The sequence below is a fragment of the Aythya fuligula genome, chromosome 9 (assembly GCF_009819795.1).
Source record: "Aythya fuligula isolate bAytFul2 chromosome 9, bAytFul2.pri, whole genome shotgun sequence".
NCBI lineage: Eukaryota > Metazoa > Chordata > Aves > Anseriformes > Anatidae > Aythya > Aythya fuligula.
Window position 1 is genome coordinate 3,615,043 of NC_045567.1, and position 22,191 is coordinate 3,637,233.

The following is a 22,191-nucleotide window of genomic DNA, read 5'->3' on the forward strand; positions in this document are numbered from 1 at the left end:
TCACAACCCTTTCAGTGAAGAAGTTCTTCCTAACATCCAACCTAAAACTCCCCTGGCGCAACTTAAGCCCATTCCCCCTCGTCCTGTCACCAGGCACGTGGGAGAACAGACCAACCCCCACCTCGCTACAGCCTCCTTTAAGGTATCTGTAAAGAGCAAATGTTCATATACTGTTTGAAACTACAGAAGACCCATTTCTCTAATGTTCTCTGCTACGTGTTTCCTATTGCATCTAATAAAAATGGGTTTAAAATATTATCATAGCACCGTAGAATGTCCTGAGTTGGAAGGGACCCACAAGGACCATCGAGTCCAACCCCTGACTCCACACAGGACCACCCCAAAACCAGGCCAGGTGTCTGAGAGCACTGCCCAAATGCTCCCTGAACTCCAGCAGCTCAGTGCTGCGACCACTGCCCTGAAGAGCCAGTTCAGTGCCCGACCACCTCTGGATGCAGAACCTTTCCCTAACCCCCAGCCTGACCCTCCCCCGTCCCAGCTCCATGCCGTTCCCTCGGGTCCTGTCGCTGTCCCCAGAGAACAGAGCTCAGCACCTGCCCCCCTGCTCCCCTCGTGAGGGAGCTGCAGGCCGCCATGAAAAAAGTTAATCATAGAATGTCCCGAGTTGGAAGGGACCATAAGGATCATCGAGTCCAACTCCTGGCACCACACAGGTCAACTCCAAAATTCAAACTATGTAACTAAGAGCACACTATATACGCTTCTTAAACTCAGACAGGCTTGGTGCTGTGACTACATCCCTGAGGAGCCTGTCCCAGTGTACGACCACCCTCTCAGTGAAGAACCTCTTCCTGATGTCCAGCCTGAACCTCCCCTGCCGCAGCCTGACACCATTCCCTCGGGTCCTATCGCTGGTCACTAAAGAGAATAGATCAGCACCTGCCCCTCCACTCCCCCTCGAGGGAAGCTGTAGACCGTGATGAGGTCTCCACTCAGCCTCCTCCCCGCCAGGCTGAACAGGCCCAGTGCTCTCAGCCGCTCCTCACACATCATCCCCTCTAGGCCCTTCACCATCTTTGTATCCCCTGAAAAAAGTTCCTAGTGTGGAAAAAGTTATATAAAGAAAACCTTTTTTTCTGAGTCTAAGATGCACTTGCATTAGGATACTTAGCTAGACGAGTACTGTTAGTAATTCCACCTAGACTCAGTAAATACGTGACCTTGGCAGCATTTTCCTCTTGTTGCACAACTGCAAGCCACCACATAGTGTACAAGGTACTGGAGAATGAAGCTCCCTCACTCCAAAACATTGCTATCATAACAAAATACCACTCTCACAATCACAATCTGTATACTAAAAGTTTTTCATGCATTCTAAGCATCAAACATGAATTCATTAAAATTATCAAAGACTATGAAGAACTTCATGTTTTTTTAGTGATTGCTGGACCAGTACAACAAAACTGAATTATTAAGCCTTCAATAAGTATAGACAACATAGAGCAGAAATAGGAGATGATGAGATGAAGGAAAATATGTCAGTTCCCAAACCCTGAAACATTGTGTAGTCACTTGTGAACTGGAAGGCAGCCAGACATTCCTACCTTAGAAGACTCCTGTTAACAGCAACGAATGCTATCAGAATTCACAGCGTTTTGCCTAGCAGATGCATACCTTGCACCTGACACAAATTATTTCATTTTTACTTTCCATTACCAGAAACACACCTGCAATTTTAACTAATAAATAACTCAGTCAATGTCTTATGCAGGGAGAACTGCTCTCGGAGGCTGTGGAAGACAACTGTAATGCTCCAGCCACGGTTGTTGTTGAATAAGCTCCATTAAACACGTGTAATGGGAACCTTGCTCAGGGAATAGCTACTGAATCACTACCCCTCCCTGGTAACATGGCCCTTATATTACTGGATATGTGCTGCTTTCAGCATGAGGCATGGAAGAGAAGTCCTAAGCATTTATGATCTTTGGAAAAAATCTTCAGAACCTTTCATAGCAGCAGTATTTTGTGTCTAATTAACAAATACACAATTTGCAATCAATATGAACGTACAACATATGCCTATCTGTATTTGATAAGAACTTCCTTGCTTTCTGTCCTTAATTTAAAGCCTAGAGTCACTTTGAAAAGGATTGTTTTTAATGTAATAGGAAGATGTATTTATAACTGCATTTGCAAATCAACAAAAAATCAATGGGAAATGACTGATATGGACAAATAGGAGAAGCTGCTGTAGATGAACAGTTACAGCCTTCCACTGTGTCACAGGTACACGGGTACAGAAATTCTTTTCACTTCATAAATTTAAACAGTTTTGAAATCCTGATCAGTTTTTAAATTAAAAAAATATTGCATAAGAACTTCGCTTGATGACAATTTTGTTGTTAGTCAAGTCTCTTCATTAGTAGTATTCACATTTGTTACAAGAAACAAACCAAGAACAAAAACCTGACACAGAACAGTGCAAAACAGAAACAAAATTTTCATAAAACTTTTGGTATCTCTCGCAGCCTCTGTTCAAATGAGGTGTATTATGCACTTGAAAAAAAAAAAGACTTAAAACACTCAGCAATTCTCCTTCTGTACGACACGTAGCTAAACAGTGTATCCCCTTCTGCTGTGAACGAACCCAGCTGTGTGCAAGTTCCAAGAAGCTCCTGTAGCATTGCTGTTTATACTGTGGTGATGAAAGCATACCGCTCTGCCATCTTCCTCATAGCTCCACGTCCAACTTCCACAGTGCCAGCCGCATTCTTGTCCAGGCAGATACAGTGCAATTAATTGCACGGTGCTACTCCCTTCTCCTCTCCAACTCACCAATGGTAAAGAATTAGGGAGTGTGAGAACAGTAGGGCTTAGCAATCTTCATTGTGCCTGCATGTTGTCATCCGTATGTTTGGATAAAACAAGTAAAATGTTGTCATTTAGAAGAAAAACACCCCTGAGTTTTCCCCAACTGAAATTTGTGAGCTCAGTGACAACCACCTTGGCCTGTGTTGAAGCTGCCTAAAATTACTGTGTCTATGTAACTAAACCTGGCACGTTGTGGGCAGTTTTGGAAAACAATCAGTTGAAATTAAATTGAATCTATTATTTTTTAAGATACAGAATTATGCCCTCTTTAAGCAGAGGGAATGATGGCTTGCTTTCTTCTGCTGGAACCCAGGAGTTTTTGATGCAGTGACCACTGCCCTACTTTACAAGCTATCTCACTGGGGTGGAAGATGCTGTGATGAGGGCTATCAGAAACTGGACCTAAATGTTCACGATACATTCAAACTGGTTCAATCTCCAAGGGCAGTCCCATAAACACTATCTCTGTGTTTTCTTTTTTCTTTTTTTTTTTTCTCCTGACCTTGAGCAGGACATTGGGACAACACAAATAAATATTCTTCCTATCCACAGGGAAAAAAAGATTAGGCAATTCAGGCCACAGATTTTTTTTGTGTAGCAAACTTAAGGGTGTTTAAGCAGCTTATTCATCCGTGCTCTTCCTTCCTAAGAGGAAGGCATCTTAAAAGAGCAACCCAATAGCACAGAACACATATAATTTAACCAGTGAATTTTTGCCATCCTACCATAATATGATTAGCATTAGATCACAGCATTTCTTCCCAGCTGTTGAGTGTGGGAATGATATTCATTATAATTGTTGTCTCCTCAGGCCTGTATATTTGTATATTCATAAAATTCCTGGTGTGCATCTTCTGGTAAGTGGTACAAATAGAAATGAAAGCAACAGTAGCTTGCTCAGAGTAAGCCTACTGGATATGCTTTGGTTTTTGCTTTTTGGAAAGGCTTTGTGATTTTACAGATTTTAAAAAAAGCAAAACAACAACAACAACAACAAAAAGGTTGTTTTTTCTTGCAGTTTTCTCCACAAATGGGAAAACGCAGCTTCAAGTCCCAATTACAAAGCCTTCACTGAACCAGGCCAAATGGAAAACCTGTAAACCTGTGAGACTTGTATCCTATCACAAGACTTCTAAGTTAAAAAACAAGACAAAGAATGAAAACAAAACTAGAAATAGACTGTGTGACAAAATAGAACTTCAGTGAGCAAGAGAGATTGAGACTGCAAACAGTTAAGAAAAAAGCCTTTTTGTATTTCACTGTCCTCCTAAGCTTCTGTAACTCATGCCAGAATACTGAGCCTTCTAGTATTACTGTGTTAGGCAGCGGGGTGAGAATGTGACAGTAAAATAGATGACCGGACATCCCATACTAGTTGCACTTAATAGCAAAGTATTTTGTTTCAAAGACATGTTATGATAAACCAGCGCTAGGTACTGCAGAAGAGAGTGCTTGCACAGATCTCAAAATAAAATGGTGTTATTTCTATATGAAATGCAAAGCAATGAAGAAAGAACCAATGTCTGCCAGCCTAGTTTGATCATTTTAATATTATTCAGTCAGCAATATAACTTGAATTATATAGTTTTGGCTGAAAATATATTTACTTTGCAGATTTGTTAGAAAAAAATGCAACACATTAAGTGTTACCAGTTCAGTTTTCACAGGCATTTTATGAAGATCGCCCAAGGAGGTTTCAGCTGTGTGCTGCGGCCTGCAGCTCTAAACAGAGCACTTCACATTTCTGGGCCACCAGAGCAAGCTTCAACACGGTGTAAGAGAGCTGAATGCCATCAATTGTGTGATGCACCACTATTAGGGCAATTCCACTAATTCATAGTAACTCTGATCAAGGCTCAGTGGGAAAAACATCCTTCTGCAGTGCTCTGACATTGGCCTGTTTATGGAAATGATGGCTGCAACTAATTGCAGAGGCAATCAGGATCAGAACAGTCTTGTATAAATTGGGGTCAATTATCAGAGTAACACCCCCACTGACTTCAGACTTGGGATCATATTAACCAAATCAAAGAGAGCACTTCACAAAGAATTCCTTCTATCATGCTCAGTGAACTCTTTTGTATGTTCAGGTGCACGTCGTCCCTTCTCAGTTGCCTCATGGGACGGAGCCTGGTGCTTCCAAAGGCCGGCAGAGAAGGCCGTACGTTCTCACTGTACCACTAATTGGTCCCTCCAGCATTTTGATTCCTAGATCCACAAAGCCAGTTAGCCTGCATCCCATTCTTACCAGACCTGGAGGTGCTCATGGCTGAGCTAGAACACTGTGCTGTTCCCTTCCAGAGCCATGTGCTATGATCTATGTGACAGAAATATGGCTTGTATATAATTAGGGAAAAATATCAGTGTTGCATAAAGAAGAGACTAGCTTACAAGTATTTCCCCGTGAATTTTAAAATTCCTGATAAAAAAATAAAAAATAAAAATTAATTGTGGAAAGTGAACACTTGCATCTAGTCATAGCCAGTAAACATAAGCAAGAGAGAGGATGGAAAAAAAGATCTTCTCTAGTTTTGTAGTCATTGTTTTTGTATTTTTTGTGTTTTAACTCCCCTCCTTTGACATGATGAAAAAATGCGGAGTAATGATTGATGCAAATACAGGATACAGAGTATTTGACTTTATCCTGTGAGCTAATACAATATTGTAGTTGTATTACAATGAAAATCCAGCACTAGCAGTAATGTGAGGTGATGAACAACTAACTTGCAATTAAGTAATCTCACTCAAGTAGAAGCCTTTTTAATCCTGAACACGTCAACATGATGCTACCATAAAAGTGATCAATGCTACTAAGGAGCAGATACTGATAAACTGACCCATGTCTTTTTCGTATTATTGTCACTTGATACAACAAACTTCAGGAAGCTTTTTTAGGTTCACATTTGATTTTAAGACATACATCACTGTAAACCAGAAAAGAAAAGCATGAATGATATTAAAGTCATGACACTTTCAGAATTGGCTTGTATGGGCACATCAAGATAGTAGCAGCTCCAGATGCTGTTAAAGTGAATGAAAAGGAAAGCAAATTTTTTTTTTTTTCTGAGAGGAAAAAAAAAACAACCACATACATATATATATATGTGAGGAATGAGAAAGACTTCATTCCCTGTGGGAAAAAAAATAATATATATATATTATTTTGTATTATTCTAAGGTATTTAAATGAACAGTGGAAAAATCCAAAGGATTATAACATCAATATTCGGAGTGAAGGAATACATCAAGCAAGCTGAAAAGCCTTTGACATGGGAAGATGCTACTTCTGCTGAGTTTTCAGAAGATGTGATTAGAGCATGCCAGTGGCCAGGAATGCAGATAATAATACTCCCTAGCATGTGCCAGAAAGTTCAGGCTCCTAAGGACAGGGAAGTCACGACAGTGCAGGGCTGTGAGGACCAAAACTTGCTATATCAAACAGCAGCAGGCAAAAATTAATAGTTTTATTTCTTGTCTTTGGGAATAAACTGCTTATTGAGTGATTAAGAAACAAATTAAAAACTTTTCTATATTGAAACATCTTCTAACTTATTCATACAGCTGGTCAAATATCAATTAATTTTCATATGAAATGTAGCATGATTTTAAAACATAAACAATGACTATTTCCTTGCAATGGACAGTCCAGCTAAGATGCACTGACTTATTCAGTCAGTTATTATAATGAATCACTTCATGCCAGTTAACATTAACCACTAATTAGGATGTCAAATTAAACTTCTGGTTTTAGAGTTCCAATTTCCTCCATCATCTAGAAAACTTCCTTAGAATAGATTTTTTTTTTCTGCAGAATATAGCAGAAGAGCAGAAACTGACACCTGAACCTTAAACTGACCTCAGTTATCTGTTGTAAATCCAGTTTAAAGTAATCTCAGACAACATTTGAAATCTGAACTTTCAGAGAACCACTGAATCGCTACCTTGCATTCAAGCTCTGCTTAAACAGCAAGATTTCAGTAGAAATCTCGTAGAAATGCAGACACTTCTCACCATCCTACATCCTGTCTTTAAGACCTAAGCATACACAAGGCTCTAGTAATGACAACAATTTAGCAAACCGGTACCTTGGAACTTCGTGATTTACTCTTAGCAAAAAGGCTGCTGATGAACTGAGGTACCCGAGTCTGCAAGACTGGCAAGTACTGCAGTATCCTACTGAGCATGCTAGAAAGTGCGTTACTGGGACGTATGTGGTGTCCTGTCAACACACCTCTTTTTCCCTTCCCTTGTAGTTAAAAAAACAACACAGCACAAGACCAACACAGGCAGGACAGAAGGCTAGAGACAGCGTGTGTGTGCTGGGGGAGGCGCTCCTGGGGCACGGCCCGTGCTCGTGGGCAGCCACCCAGCAGCGCACGGTGATGTCCGTGCCCTAGGAGCAACGAGGGCGATGAGGGTGCCCGCAGAGGAGGAATGGAATTAAGAAGAGGGAGGCAGGACTTATTGAAGGTTACTCGTCTGGCTTTCTACGCAGAGCCTGAAACAACTGTGCAGACAATTAGTAATTTACCGGAACGGCAGACGGCTCTGGTACCTCTGCTCTAGTTAAGAGCCGGGAGGTGCCGTAACTCCTTCACAAATAAAGCAGTTAGAGTTTTGTTAAACGACTGGACGTGACTGCGGGTTAGTCACAGAGCGCCAGGGAAGAACCCGATGGGTGAGGTGCTTGGTCTGTTCCTGGACGCAGAACGAGACAATGAAAGAGGCGCAGTATTTTACAAGGCACGTTATTACTAATTAGTAATAGTTGTTTCAGACAATCCGTACAGCAGGAGCAGCGTGTGGCCAGTGCCCTCACACCGCTGACCGGCGCGGTGCTTTCACAGGCTGCGAAGCAACCGCGCGGCAGGAGCGCACCCGGGGGAAGGCGGCGGGGGGGGGGACGGCGCCCACCCGGCCCCGACGGGGCGGCGGCACCCGAGGGCGCGGCGCGGCTGGGGCAGGCGGGCGAGGCCTGAGGGCGGCCCCGCTCCCTCCTCGCGGCTCCGAGCGCGCTCCCGATCCCTGCACTCACCTCAGCCGCCGCGGCGCGGCCCGGCCGGAGCAGGGCGAGCAGCACCGGCAGCAGCAGCAGCAGCAGCAGCAGGGGCAGAGGCGGCAGCGGGCGGCCGGGACAGCCCCCGGCGGCCATCCCCGCGCTGCCCGCGGAGCTCCGCTCGGGCCGCTCCGACTCTGCCCCCCGGGGCTGCCGCCTCGCACCCTCCACAGCGCTCCCGGCCCCCCGGGGTGGGGACAGGGGACAGGGCTGGCCGGGGCGGGGCCACCCCTCTCCTCCCACACCTCCGCACACCCCGCGGCCCCTGCCCGGGGCACCGCCGTCTGTCCGGCCGGCCGTCGGGCACGGGGTAGCGAGGAGCCGGGGGCTCTCCCACCTGGGAGCTGAGGTGAGCGGAGGGGCAGCCCCGGGCCGTGCTGGGACCGGGATGGGGACGGGGACGCGGCCCGAGAGGGGTCGGGGGGGCAGCGCTGAGGTGCGGCGGGACCGGGAGCTGGCGGCCGTGCGCGGCTTGCAGCGGGGCTCGGTAATGAGGCGGCGGACAGCGGGTGGCTAATTACACCCTGCTGGCCGCTGCAGCGCTGGCAGCCCCCGGGCAGGTTTTCTGAACGGGAACGTGATTTGCGAAGTGTTGGCAGTACGGGAACTTTATCGCATCGGTATTACTGACAGACGTAACATCTCGCCGGAAAGGCTGCTGGGCAGACTGTGGAGGTACGTTGGCCGGGCCAGCCCCACTTCATTTGTGGCGTTCTGACTACGGGACACCCTGTGTTAGGGGGTTTGGCGAGCGCTACAGGCGATACAGGAGAAGCCTAACTGTACTAACAATATAATATATGTATCTGAATTTAGTCTGGATTACTCATGAGATAGAAATCTAAAGTCTATCATGAGCATAAAGCTAACCACAGAGCTTTGTAAAACAGCCGCTCATACAGGCATGGGAGGGGAAGAGCTGGGTCTCTGTTCAGTACAGTGCACTGTCAGCCCCCTCCGAAATCTGCTGTGAAAGCGAATTAATAGAGGCTACTTTTCCCCACAGCTAAAACATGTCTCTGGAAGAGCAGAGTATCATGTTCAGTGCCAAAGATCTTGTACATCATGACAGACATGATCATCTTTACTCTAAAATCCCAAATATCGATGAGAGCAAGCTGGCAGGTACAGAAAGAGAAGGAAAAAAAAAAATCCCTGGTTTTCAAACCAGATTGATGGTGACGATGTAGAGAAAATGATACCTCAGGGAGAAAATCACTAAATCCATCCAATTGTGAGATTCCCTAAACCAGTTGACTGTAGCCATGCTATGAATGTTATGCAGGAATACTGCAATAAGGACAAAAATGTGGCCTACAGTTTATAAGCCATAGGCATCTGTACATTGTAAGCACCTACATGTAAATCCATTACTGAAATTCAACATTAGAAGAACTGCTGTAAGACAGAAGGTAGCAGAGCACCACACAAAAGTGAAAACAGGTGTGAGGTTCTCTGGGACAGCAGGGTCAGCGGAAGAGAACGGTCAGAAATGATGAAAGTTCAGACGCAGGATGAATGGTATAACTCTCACTGAGTAAACGAGAAGATACTTAATTGGGGCTTTTGAATACAAGACCAAAGAAATATTGGATGAAACAGAAGAAGTTAGGAAAAACACTATGAGGAGAAAAGAATATATGCAGAGGACCTAGTGAATGAAATACTGCTATAATACAAAGCTATTATGTCAGTTTTCAAATGATGAAAACCCATGTGACAATTTCCAAAAAATAAATCAACAAGGCTAAAAGCAAAGATGGGAAAATACTGACAAGGGAGCTGTGGTCTTACTTCATCAGAGTCCCTAAGTGTGAAATGGTCTTCCTTCACGATTGTTGTCTAGAGACTAAACACTAGGTTATGTTACAGCATGAGCTTTCTCTGCACTTTAAGTGTTAGGTAAATATTCTATGTCAGTAACTTTTGTGATTATTTCAAAATGTAAAACATGAGATCAGATGGCTATATCTGCCTAAATAACACTTTATAATTCTTATATTCTTCCACTGGCTGCTAAACACTTTGAACTACATGAAGCTTGTTCAGAAAATGATGGGTTTTAGGTGGGCAAAAAAAAAAGCAAACAGAGTTAAGTCTTCTGCTCATGCTTTAAGTATGATTTCGAATGATGTCAATGGGTTTGATCAAAATGGAATTTAATTTGAAAATTAAAGCTTCTGTGCTAATACAAAGCAAGCATACCTAATTGAATTTCTTCATCGTTTTCAGAAGCTGTCTGGATAATGAAATAATGACATGGATAGCAGGCAACGAGAACAAATTTCTGTGAACTCTAACACTTTATTACTGGCTTGGAATTTCCATTTGAGGCAGTCCCTCCCTGTTGGATTTTAATGCCTCACAGTCTTGCTTATATTACTAATCTAAAAAAATCAGTGAGGTATCAAAGCGTTTGTGCATCCTTCCTTCCTTGCTTGCTTCTTTCCGTACAGATGAAAAACTGGGGCACAGAAATAGACTAAGAACTTGGCAGATGAAGGGAGTACTGTACAGTATATGTAGAGTGTGATCTTGCAGCATGGACTGGTTGTCTGTAGGCTGTTCATTCATTAGTCAGTGCATGGTAGTTTACAAAGTCTCTACCGTGGGATATGGATATACTGTGCATACACATAGGAGTATTATTAATAATATTATTCACAAATTAGTTCTAGTTAGTAAGCCGTTGCAGTAAATTACAGAAAGCAAGACAGTAATGTTTCCAGAACTGCACTCTCATTTGTTTTACAAAAAAAATATAGCTGTTTGTTGAACAGCTGAAAGAGAGCAGCCGGTTTGCTGCAGGTTCGTGTCCTTGCTCCCTTCTCAGTAGCTGATTGCCTTTGCTTACTCAGGGGACTTCTTCATAGGAAGTGAACCCCTGGCTGTTTACTCTAGGCAGTGTTCAGTCTCTCAAAATTAACCTCCCCAGATTTGGAAGACTACTGCATGGAAAAATAAAAGGTTCTAAAACTTGTGCTATCCTAGGAAAAGCCAAGCCTCTAAGTCTTCACTTTGAGATAACCTCTGTGAATCCTTTGCCAGAGATACCTTATTCTAAAGGATTTCAGCTTTTGTCTTATTTGGGGTATGTGGAAGTCTGCACAGGACTTGGCCATTTTTCTAGATCTGTGAAGCTCGAGCTTACAAAAAAGTTGGTGCAGCACATTTTCAGGTAAAACTACATGTATTCTGCTGGACCCAAGTCAGAGGTCACAAATGTGTGGTATAGTTAATTTATTCCAGTTTCCTAAATCCTGGCAAAAGCTGTGGAAAAAAAATGTCTAAAAATAAAGTTATAAAATCTAGGTAATGTTTGCTATGAGTGTTGCCTATCCATGCATGTGGATATAACTCTTTACCTGAAACTCTGTAATGCTTATGCTGCACTCAGAGTAATACTCCTTTGCTCAGAAGCACATAGATGCCTACACACCAATCCAACTCAGTTTGCAGAAGATACTGTTAACTCTAGTCTTGATATTAATATCTAAACTATATATATATATATAAATATATATAGTCATCTAGATATTAATATCTAGACTATATATATATATAAAGTTCATTAGGTCTTTACACTAGAAAGGTGTCATCTTTTTTAAATGCTCTTACCCAAAACAGTAGGTATGATAGCTTTTTAAGAAGTAATTATGCAAGTTGCTCTTTGTTCATTATTTCAAACAGTGGGTGAACACTACTTTTCTAGAGTAAAATCTTGTACTCTTCTCATGTTATCTGTAATTTCATATATAGTCCTCTTGAAATAATTGTATAGATGATAAAAATGCTGCTTAATAGGGGTAATAGTGCCACTATAAAGTTGTGCAGTGTGATGTATTTCAATTGCTGACAAATTTTGGTTTTTCCAGTAATTATTCTTGTAAAATTATACCTCAGATATATATTTTAATATAAACAGGTTCAGAGGGGAAAACAACAACAGAATGGAATGGTGTCTGTAAACCATCCACAAACAGAAGGAAACAGAAGACCTGCTGTTTTATTTAAAAAAGAAAAAAAAAAAGTGCAGATCATCAATCAATGTGAATGGCATTACCAAAGGATTCGTTTGAACGGATTAAGTGGCTTATCAGAGCTGCCTGGTGAGTTTTACAGATCATTAAATTTTTTTAACTAGAGTCACTGAGATACATTCTTAGCTATCAATTAAACAGTAATCACCAGTTAAATGATCTGCAGTCTGTCTTAAATTGTATAAGCATATAGTTTATATGATTTCTATTTGTCTGTAAGTTCATGTCATTTAAACAGGGTACTACACCATTTAAATAGTAGAGAACAGGAACTATAATTCTGAATCTCTTTTAACAGAAAAGATGTTCTTCCACCTACATTCTCATGATGAGCACATTTGTAGAAGTAAAAGTAATGACTAAACCTTAATGCCTGTCCCAGAATAATTTTGCAGATGAGGGATAAATATTAAAAGGTATGAGGACAACTTTTAGAAACTATGATGAGAATACTTGCTAGTACTAGCTGTGGCAGGAGTTCTTCATAGAGGAAAATGATCCTAAGGAGAAGATGATGGTCAGTGTGACCAGGAATGTACAAAGAGCAATGTGTGAGATAAACAATTCCATTTCTATAATATCTTCCATAGAAAGTCAATGCAAACCCAAATATTCCCAAATTCGTAATAAACCCAAGTAACTGCTATGGCACACTGGTTCTTTTAAACTCATTTGTCACACAAATAACTCATTCTTTCTATTTTGGATAGTATTTCTGTCTTTATTATACCACCTGCACATGCAGTTTAAAAAAAGCTCACTGAACCAGTTCATTTTAAGAGTATTTCCTGTATTTCCTATGGTTTCTGCCAGCTAGATTTAATGCTGCCAGTAAGTCTTATGGATGTAAGGTCATTAGGAAAAACGCACATCACCAAGCCCAGGAATTTCTGTCATACCCTCTCTTCCCTTGTTGTGTTGTGTGATTTCATCTACTAGATGAAACACTTAGATATAGGGCATCTTCACTGTCTTTTGACAGTGAACCATACTGAAAGACAGTGCTTTAAGGAGCTTTAATCTTTCTTGCAGCTCAGGTCTTCAGAGGCCCATGTCAGGGGACTAACTAGAGGCAGTGATAGTGATTCTAGTGAGAATGAAACCTAACAGCAGAGAAAAGTTTTGAACTGCAGAGTTCTTTAGGTACAAAAAAGGGCTGTGTAATAATGTTGGTATGTATAAATATATTCCAAATCTGATTAAATTCCAGTAGACTTTCTCTCAGCTGTGTGTGGAGAGCAGTGTTATGCAAAATTCCACTGTTTACTACTATATAGCTGATCATAGGACAGCCTCACCTTGTTTAACCAATCATTTATTTCACTTTTAGCAAGACAGAATATGAGTTTGTCTTCAGTCATCAGCAATCATTTTCATGAACATTTAATTTCCATAAAATCTGCACACTTGAAAAACAGTAGCAGACAATGTAAGTTTAAAAAGTGTATAGAGTAAATGTGCATAAATAGCTAAAATACATTATATTTGTCAGCATTCAATTTGTCAGTATGTATCAGTGCATACAGAGGTTTTATATTTGCAGTCTGAACTGTGAACAATTAATAGTCTGAAACGATAAGCCTAGGTTTGCTGGCACAGTTGTCAATGCTGCAAAGGGCTGGTCATATGAATAACATAAAAAATAAAGTTGGGTTGAACTAAATAGGACTTTGGGAGATTTGCTAGATTTGCAGGGTTGGAGCATTTTGTTACAGGCTTTACTGTAGCCTGTAGCCTAGTACGCAGTATAGCCTGTACATTACAGCTGTATCTAATGTATGTTTCCATGTAAAGAGTGGGCACCTATTTACTTGTCATTAATGGTAATGTTAATATTAATCATTAATAATAATGATTATTTCTTGTATTGCTGCAGAAATGTTGGCCTATGTTTATTTATTTATTTATTCATTTAGAAATCAGAAAAGGCATGATTGCAACTTCATAATCCACCACGTGCAGTGGTTGGGATGGAGCTGGGCTTCCTCAGCAGATGCTCTGGAAACATGCAACTATTTTGAGTGCACTTCTGCTCCCTGCCTTCTTTCTCTCTTGCTGTGTTTCTGAGCAAAAGAAAACAGTACCAGCTAATGCATTCGGGGGCAGATGGCAAATCACCCCCATCTCTGCTCCATCTTCACCCATGGTGTCTGGACCTGCAGAAGTCTGTCTGGAATGCTTTCTCTCTGGCTGTTTCTAATTGTGAGACTGGAAATAGGTTATCAGGAGGAAAAAGAACTTTTACATATTCTTGCACATCCCTATCTGTTTGTACTCAGGATCACAAGTCCAAAAAGATAAAATTATATAGCATATGCTGACCATTTTTTGATGACACATATTTCTTATATCCTTTAAGTAATCACCTCAAACAGGACTTAATCATGTGTCTACACTTCTTTCTTCATAGAGGCTACGTGTTTGTGAATGTTGAATATTGGAAGTTTAGTTTTAAATGAGTTTTCTCCTTCTTTTAAATCAGGTGGCTGCTGATTGTTTTTTCAGCACAAGAAATTGATGGGGTAAGTGACAATATTTATTTTTGACAGTTGATAAATAGGATGGTATAGTTCAAACAAAGAACAGGATATACACCAAAATAACCTGTGGGAAAACTGTGATGTTTCTTTTAGTATTTCTTGCAGTTCTTACTTTCTTTTATGTTCCTGTTGCTCAGCGTCACTATTTTGTAATTTTCTTCTTTGGATTCTTCTAGATTATAATTTCAGCATCTTTACACACTTTCAGAAACCTGCCTTTACAAAAGCACTTTAATGCTCTGTATCTTTCCTCATGAAATCCCTTCAGTGGCTCTCCATTATATATATAATGCTTATTCTACCTTTCAAGCCCTTTTCTGTATGTCAAAACTGCCTCTCTGTACATTCCCACCTTCTTTTTAAATGAAAGTCAAAACTTTCATATAAAAATTTAATGTTCTCTCAATATCTACTTTACTTTCCTCTCTGTACTGTCCACTGTATTAATCTCATGTTTGCAGTGCCCTCAGTGAAACTTCTTTTGAGTCCATCCTCTTTGTTTCTTTCAAATATATATGAAAAGCTTTTTTATGTGTTTTTTTTTTTTTTTCCCTGTCACTCCTTTTTAGTTAAAATATTAAAGATTGAAGTATTTTTTAAAATAAATGTGTTCTATTAGAACAAAAGGAAACAGCTTATGTGTTATTAGAAAGCTGCATTCCATTCACATTCCAGTAGAGTCAAGTTTTTAATAACTAGGTGAGAGTCTAGTGTGAAATAGATTAGGAATCTCATGGGAAGTCCAGTATGGGAAAGAGAAGCAGTCTATGAGAGAGACTGTCATACCCTCAATCTAGTTCTAAGGCTTGGTAGTACCAGATATTCTAAAAATATTGTAAATAGTACAGAAATTTTCTTCCTTATCTGATACTTGTCAATGCTTTCTCCTTGAAAAATTGAAGTATGAACCTATTGTGTTCTGTTGATTATTAAAATGAATAACAAAACATTTTGACCTTGATATAAATGAAATCCATACTAAGCAAATATTTTCATGTTATCACTGTTTACTTGTTTACCTAAACTGCTTTTAAATCTTTTAAGTTCTTGTCATCCCATTCAGAGCCACTCTGATCATTTACACACTTAATTTTAGTGAAAATTTGTGACCGAATGGACATTCCAACCACATAAGTGAGTTTATAAGTGAAGAGTTAGAAACTCTTTATGAAGTGTTAGATATGATGAGATGTGGATCACATGCTTCTGGTACCAAGGTCCCTCAGAGGCCCTGACTTTGCCCAGTGACTTCTAAAATGTAGGAGAAGCTTGGCATACAAGAACACCTTTTGAGGCAAAACACTGCTTTTCTAGCAGTGTTTTGTGGTGACAGTCCATACCACAAACAGGCAAGTTGTGTCAGTGCTGTGTTTGCTATGGTCCTCAGCTAAGCAGTCTGGACACACCCCAGCTGTGCTGGAAGAGCATGTCTTGAGACCTCACCAGCTTGAAAGTGTGGGCATCATTCCCCTAAAATACTGAATTTCTTGCAAAATCAAAACCATCTTTGCTTTTCTGCATCAAGTTGAAAATCTACGCTGTATTCTGACATTTGGTGCTTTGCAAGTTCCTTCCTCAGCAGGGAATTGCCCTGTGGATATGCAAAAGTATCCAAATGTTTTGCCTTAAAAATCATCTAATTGACCAGTATGTGTACAAATCAAAAAATTTAGTGCATATCTTAATCAAATAGGAATAAATAATATATTATTAATTTTGATAACATTTTAACAGAGAATTCACATTTTTTGTTCAGTTCTTCAATACTGGATAAGTTTGCTTTAACAGCAATTTCTTCCTATTATACTCTTTCAGAAACAACCAATAATTTAATAATAATAATAATAGTGCCATGCCATATGATAAGCTGTGTGCTGTCTATTGTGTGTTATTAAATTCATAACCTGTCAATTTTTAGGGAGGATACGCATATATTGACCCATGTGGGGGACAGGATTGTTCAGTTTGTCGGTGCTTTCCAGAAAAAGGATCAAGAGTAAGTGATAAGCAGAACTACTGATAATTGCTGTTGCAAATACGGTTCATTTTGTGCACATTGCTATTCTTTAAAATCAGTATGGCTTGTGAGCATAAACAAGTCTGAATACGGCAAGCTAGCATAATTCTGTTGCTGCTGTGAAGTACACCTAACATTGAAGGAAGTTAAGATTGTGAACAGGTTTACTTGTAAATTATGTTTCTAATAATCCTGGTGCCATTTTTTTGGTAAGTATTCTTTGAGATCAATTTGGAAGTTAGACAAAGCCTAATCATATAATATATTAAGTTTAGAAATCTATGCTTGTTTTCTCCTAAGAAGTTGTTTAAAAGAGAATGTCTATGCCATTTACTAGTTTCGTGGGAACTTAGGTGTTTCTTGTTCCCTGATGACCAAGCAACTGAAAAATTGTCAGTGATTGAAACAATTTTCTTTCAAAGCACTAATGTTAATGTTTTGGGCTTAAAACATAAAGTTTGGGGCATAGTGGATCAGTTTTTGGAAGAGCTGCATGCCCCGTTTGTTTCTGTACAACCTGAGTGGCCACAAAAGCAAGGCACACCTTTCCCTTCCTCTGCTTCTGCAGTCATCGGCATGCTTTGCTGTGTCATGATCACTGCCCTGGTGTCCTTGGATCCTATCCTAATCCTCCAGGATTATGTCTATACAAGATTCCCCCGTGCTGTAGGGTTTTCATAATAGGGGCCTAGGATGTGTCTATCTCTGTAACACTGTTAACAAATTGGCATCCCAGGAAGAATATTTTGACTAGCAGCATTGCAGTGTCTCACAGTGCTACAGAGTAGACTGATTTGGATACCAAAAATATGATCTGAAGTACCATTTAAAAACAACTAACTGTGAAACAAGAGGAAAAAGAAAGGATGATGAAATTTCCCCCTAAATCTGGTTCTCTCTCAGTAGTCTGGAAGTTCTGAATTACATGCCTGTAATCAGTCAGTAATCAATATTCACTGCAGTCAGTAAGGCTCTTTCTTCAGCTGTTGTCCCCACCAAGGGTAAACCAAACCATGACTCATGGATTTGCAATTAGTTTTCTAAATACTTACAAGGTCTAGACCTAAGTGCCTAACAGAAGCGTAGTATAAAAATAAACATTTCAAAATAAATTCAATTACCATATGCTAATATAAATTGAGAATTTACCCTTCTCTGAAACAGCTCTGAAACATATATGCACACTGACAAGTACAATCTCTCCAATGCAACAGGAATTTATATGCCATGCAATTATTACTGGTCATCAATAGATAAGGAGTTAAAGTTCTTAACAGCCATTGTATGAAATACAGTTTAAATAAACATCATTCAGATAGATTGTTGCAAACATTTTCTAATGTATGGTGTTGAATTATTCTATATAGTATTACTTAATCTTTTTTTAAGCCTGCAATCCTGTTGATTCTCTGCTGTGTTCTGCCTTTACACTCTGACACACTAATTTTGCTTTCCTAGCTTTTGTGGAGACTACTTATTAAAAAACAAAACCCTTACTTATCTTGTTGTTAGCTTCCTAGAATGCAAAACATCATGCTTCATCTACTTTCCAGTCTGAATTCTGCTCCCAGGCTGGTTCATCAGAGGTTTACATCTTCCTCAATTTGGTCTTCAAAGTGCAAGATAGATGGACATTGAAAGACTGGAATTGTACAGTATCAAAGCCTAAAATTTCAGAAGTGTGCAGTTTATTTAATAAACCTTCTTTGTAAAGGAGTGGAGATATGAGTAACAGTGTACATTTTGTTGCTTAGTGCTTCATTTTTTTTTCCCTTTTTTGCTATTTAGAATAGGCTAGATGTCAAAAATAAGGATGAGCTAGTCCCCTCAGCAAACACGTGCTGAAAGCACAAAAAGACTAGAAGATTCATGTACTTGCTGGGCAAAAGGCAGTGGGACAGTAATGTCATCCAGACCAGCTGGAAAGCCAGACTTAGAGCAACCAGCTATGTTCAAGCAACTGCAATACGGGGGGCTTTTGCAAAGACTGAAAGAGAAAGGCAGCATCTGAGTGAGCTGCAACAGTGTATGTAATTGAATTACATTGGTATATGTAGCCCACGCCAACTTTTTTTCCCCTGTTGTGTATTTTTGAATTCTTTTGCCATGGGGATTCAGATGTATGGCATTCTCTTTATTCTCTTCAGTTGAACATGGTAGTCTAAGACTTATCCTTATCCTTAGAGGAGGAGCACCTCTCCTATGGAGAAAGGCTGAGAGAGCTGGGGATGTTCAGTAAGTGTTCTTCATGATTTTTGGTGCCAGCCCAGAACAATTGAGACTTTCTTTTGCCTCTTCTCTCCCAGTAGACTTGGAGACTTTAAGGAGGCAGTAGCAATCAACGTAATTAGAGGCAAACAGCAAATTCATTGGTTTAGTTTATCTTCCTCTTTATTCTTTCATATGATATGTCAAAGAGATAGTGAAATCTTTCCTCCATTTTCCCCTCTTTCTCTAACATGGGAAGTTGTACCCTTAATAATTTTTGAAGTGTTGAATCAGAGGCCTAAAAAGTGCTGGTTGCTCTAATAGTATTTAACAGATAATTAAAAAAATGTTTGCAGTTAGCACTGACCAATTGTAAACCTGTCCTGTGCCGACCCCAGAGTTTGATCCCATTCAATTCCTTTGGCTTTGTATATAGAGTTAAGTAGATTTAGAAAGCAAGCGTCTATTCATGACCCAACCTGATCAAGCTTTATGAGATCATGTGAAATGCCTGGAGCAAAGTGAATAACAAGTATAACTCAGCAAGACCAATGTTCATTCTTTTGCAGATGAAGCGAGTGGCCTATTTTTATACTAGTGAGGAGAGAACATAGCAAAGAGGTACATAAGAGGAACGTCTTGCATATGAGGTGTAAGGAGTAAGCATTTGTGAGGGATACTAAATGAGTTGGACAGTGGGATACTAATGGTGAAATTTAACACAGTGGTAGGTCTGTCTTCTGATATTGCTGTTCTTGTCACATCTTTCTAATAGATCCTGTGGGTTATCATGTCTTCCTAGTGGCTTAACTGAGTCCAATTTACAGCACAGTGTAAAGGTTTTCTAACTGAGAAACAGGAAATTGTCATTTTTTGTGCCTAAGAAGCGTTATTAAATGATACTTTTTTTGCCTGCCACTATGGTGTAGAAATACTGAACATTAATAACACAAACGAATTGCAATCTGTCGTTCACATGGAATATCCAGCGCTTGTAAAATACACAAAATCCATATATTTGATCTCAAAATGCATGTGCTTAGCTGAATCCTTTATCAGAGATGCATACTAGCATTTGAAAAAACCCATATCTATCCCACTTTTTGCCTTGTACTTGACCATTTCTCTCAGTATGTTAGCTAAAATACAATTTAATTTCTTTAAAATATAAGACTCCTGACATAAGTTATACATTTCTGTAGCACTTCTATTGTATTTCACTTACATTAGCTGAGAACCATAGAACAACAGACCTAGAGAAAGGCAGTCCCCAGACCTATATCTGAAGCAGATTTTTATTTATTTATTTATTTATTTATTTGATAGCTGAGCAGAACAGAAAGTGGTTCTCTGGTTTCAGAAATTAGAAATTTTGTGATTTAAACTGATAGAGAATGGAATCTACTTTCCAGAATGTGAAGTAAGAACAGGATCACTCCATTCTCCTCACTGTAAGGTCTCTTTGAGACTGTTCTTCATACACAGTGTCCAACAACAGCATCTGTAAATTAGCAATTTTCATATTAGATATGTTTCCAAATTTTTCAAGAGTTTTGAATTTAATAAGTTATCTCTTCTTTTGTCCTTGAATATTTTCTTTCCTTAATACTTTTGGTACTCCTGTCCCATCATACTATTAATAGTGTTTTTCTTAGTCGCTTCAGACTGGTAACCTTTTCCACATTGGGCAACAGAATTTGAAGGATTACAAAACCCTACAAAATCATTCTTCTTCATAGATTTGAATCAACCAACTATCACCAATCAGTGACTTGTTTCAATAAAATGGATCACAAAATCAAAGAATGATTTGAGTAAAAAGGGACTTCAAGACCATCTAATTCCAACTCCCCTGCCATGGGCAGAGATATCTTCCAGTAGATCAGATTGGTCAAAGCCCCAGACAACCTGGACTTGAACACTTCAAGAGATGGAATAAGAGCAAAAGTTTATTTTATTTTATTAGCTAATCTGATGTTAGTCATTTGTGGTCCAAGACAGTCTATTTGCAGCTCTCTGCTTTCAACCCTTGTCTTTCTTGGAGTGTCTGTGCCAAGATCGTTCTGGTTCAGTACTTCTTTGACACAATAGTGACACCCGCTGGTTTATTGGATACCTCTTCTTTTCATGGTTCAGTGTTAACACTTTTCACAATTTTGTTATGTTTTGTTTTTTTCAGCTCTTCACTGTGATTTGTTGTGATTCACTAAAATATTACGGTTAAGCTGCATCATCAGGTACTATGTTCTCTAGCATATTGTATCATTACAAAATATGCTAAAAGAGCACAGAATTTCCTAGTAGGTTGTAGCATAATCTAGATGCTGAGACAAGTCAAACGTGAAGGGTTACTACTGCATTTAATCAGCTCAAAATCTGACTATAAAAAGAAGTTACCTAATACTTAAAAGGCGCTATGTGATCTGTTATTTCTGAACAAATTGACAATAAAGTACATCCCATATATTTGTTTGATCCTCAAAGAAAAAATTACTCTAATAATGAAAAGAGGGAGGATTTAAAGTCACTTAGTCATGTGTTTTCCTATCTGTATCTCATCTCGATAATGTTAATATTTAGAAGGTTGATTTTGAAGCCTTGACTTGGAGTGAAAAAGTTTTGGTCCCAGTCCTACACAGTTACAGTGGAGGAGTGGAAACTTCCCAGAATGGACACCCCTACAAGTACTGGAAGCTGTGGCTTGGCTGTATAAAAGACCTGTTCTTCCAAAAGGGGAGAGGACAAGAGTGGAGCTTAGAGTAGCAGCAGATACTTCCACCTCACAAAGCAAATTACAAAAGAAAACATCTGTCTGCAAATGCCTTTGTGCACACTCTCTGTTGCCTCCAGACTACTCTTACTTCCCTCCCTTTCTCAATCCTGCCACTGGTAAAATGAAAAAGACTGGTTACGTGCCAGAGTCTAGTGTAGAATGAAAAAGAGCACTATAGTATTTGCATACAATCTGATTCTGTGCAGTTGCTGAGAAGTTGTGCTTTTGTTTATGAGAATAGAAGGTATATCCATTTCCCGTATCATTGATTCATCCACATAGCATGTAACATATTCTAACTGAAGGCAATAATTGGACTTCTTTTAACTTTATTGATAACAAGAAGTGAAACGTAGAATTCACTCTGATAGCTTGAACTGTTGTTTGCTTTTCCAGTGAAGATGCCTCTAAAATGTCTGATTTTCATGCAGATAGTGCTCAGGGCAATCTAAAAATCAGGTGCTCTTCAGTGTCTCAGGCTACCAAAAAAAAGTAATTCCAAATAATCCTGGCGATTGTTTTTTTCTACACAGTATTAAATGCTTTTCTGCATGATTGTGAAATATTTCAAGTCTTAGTCACAGGAAGCATACTTATTTTTAAAAGATATAGTCTTGTTTTGTCAAAAGTCAGTTTCTTACTGCAGGTCAAGTCCAGGACATGCTAAAATGACAGACCATAGTCTTGACATGGGCAGTTCCTGAGCTAGACAATTAACAGGGCAG

The 22,191-nt window shown here is 39.7% G+C and overlaps 2 protein-coding genes across 2 annotated transcripts in view; one reads left to right on the forward strand and one right to left on the reverse strand.

Moving 5' to 3' along the window:
• COL4A3 (collagen type IV alpha 3 chain) overlaps window positions 1-7,984 on the reverse strand; it is a 60,417-nt gene extending 52,433 nt beyond the window's left edge. Inside the window, exon 1 of the mRNA XM_032193225.1 lies at window positions 7,868-7,984. Coding sequence (XP_032049116.1) covers window positions 7,868-7,984 — 117 coding nt within the window. The remainder of the gene's footprint in view (window positions 1-7,867) is intronic.
• Window positions 7,985-8,174: 190 nt separating this feature from the next.
• The window catches only part of LOC116492768 (collagen alpha-4(IV) chain-like), a 68,531-nt gene continuing 54,514 nt past the window's right edge, over window positions 8,175-22,191 (forward strand). The window contains exons 1-4 of the mRNA XM_032193741.1: window positions 8,175-8,237; window positions 11,814-11,997; window positions 14,411-14,450; window positions 16,387-16,464. Of these exons, the coding sequence (XP_032049632.1) occupies window positions 11,942-11,997; window positions 14,411-14,450; window positions 16,387-16,464 (174 nt within the window). The 5' untranslated portion in view covers window positions 8,175-8,237; window positions 11,814-11,941. The remainder of the gene's footprint in view (window positions 8,238-11,813; window positions 11,998-14,410; window positions 14,451-16,386; window positions 16,465-22,191) is intronic.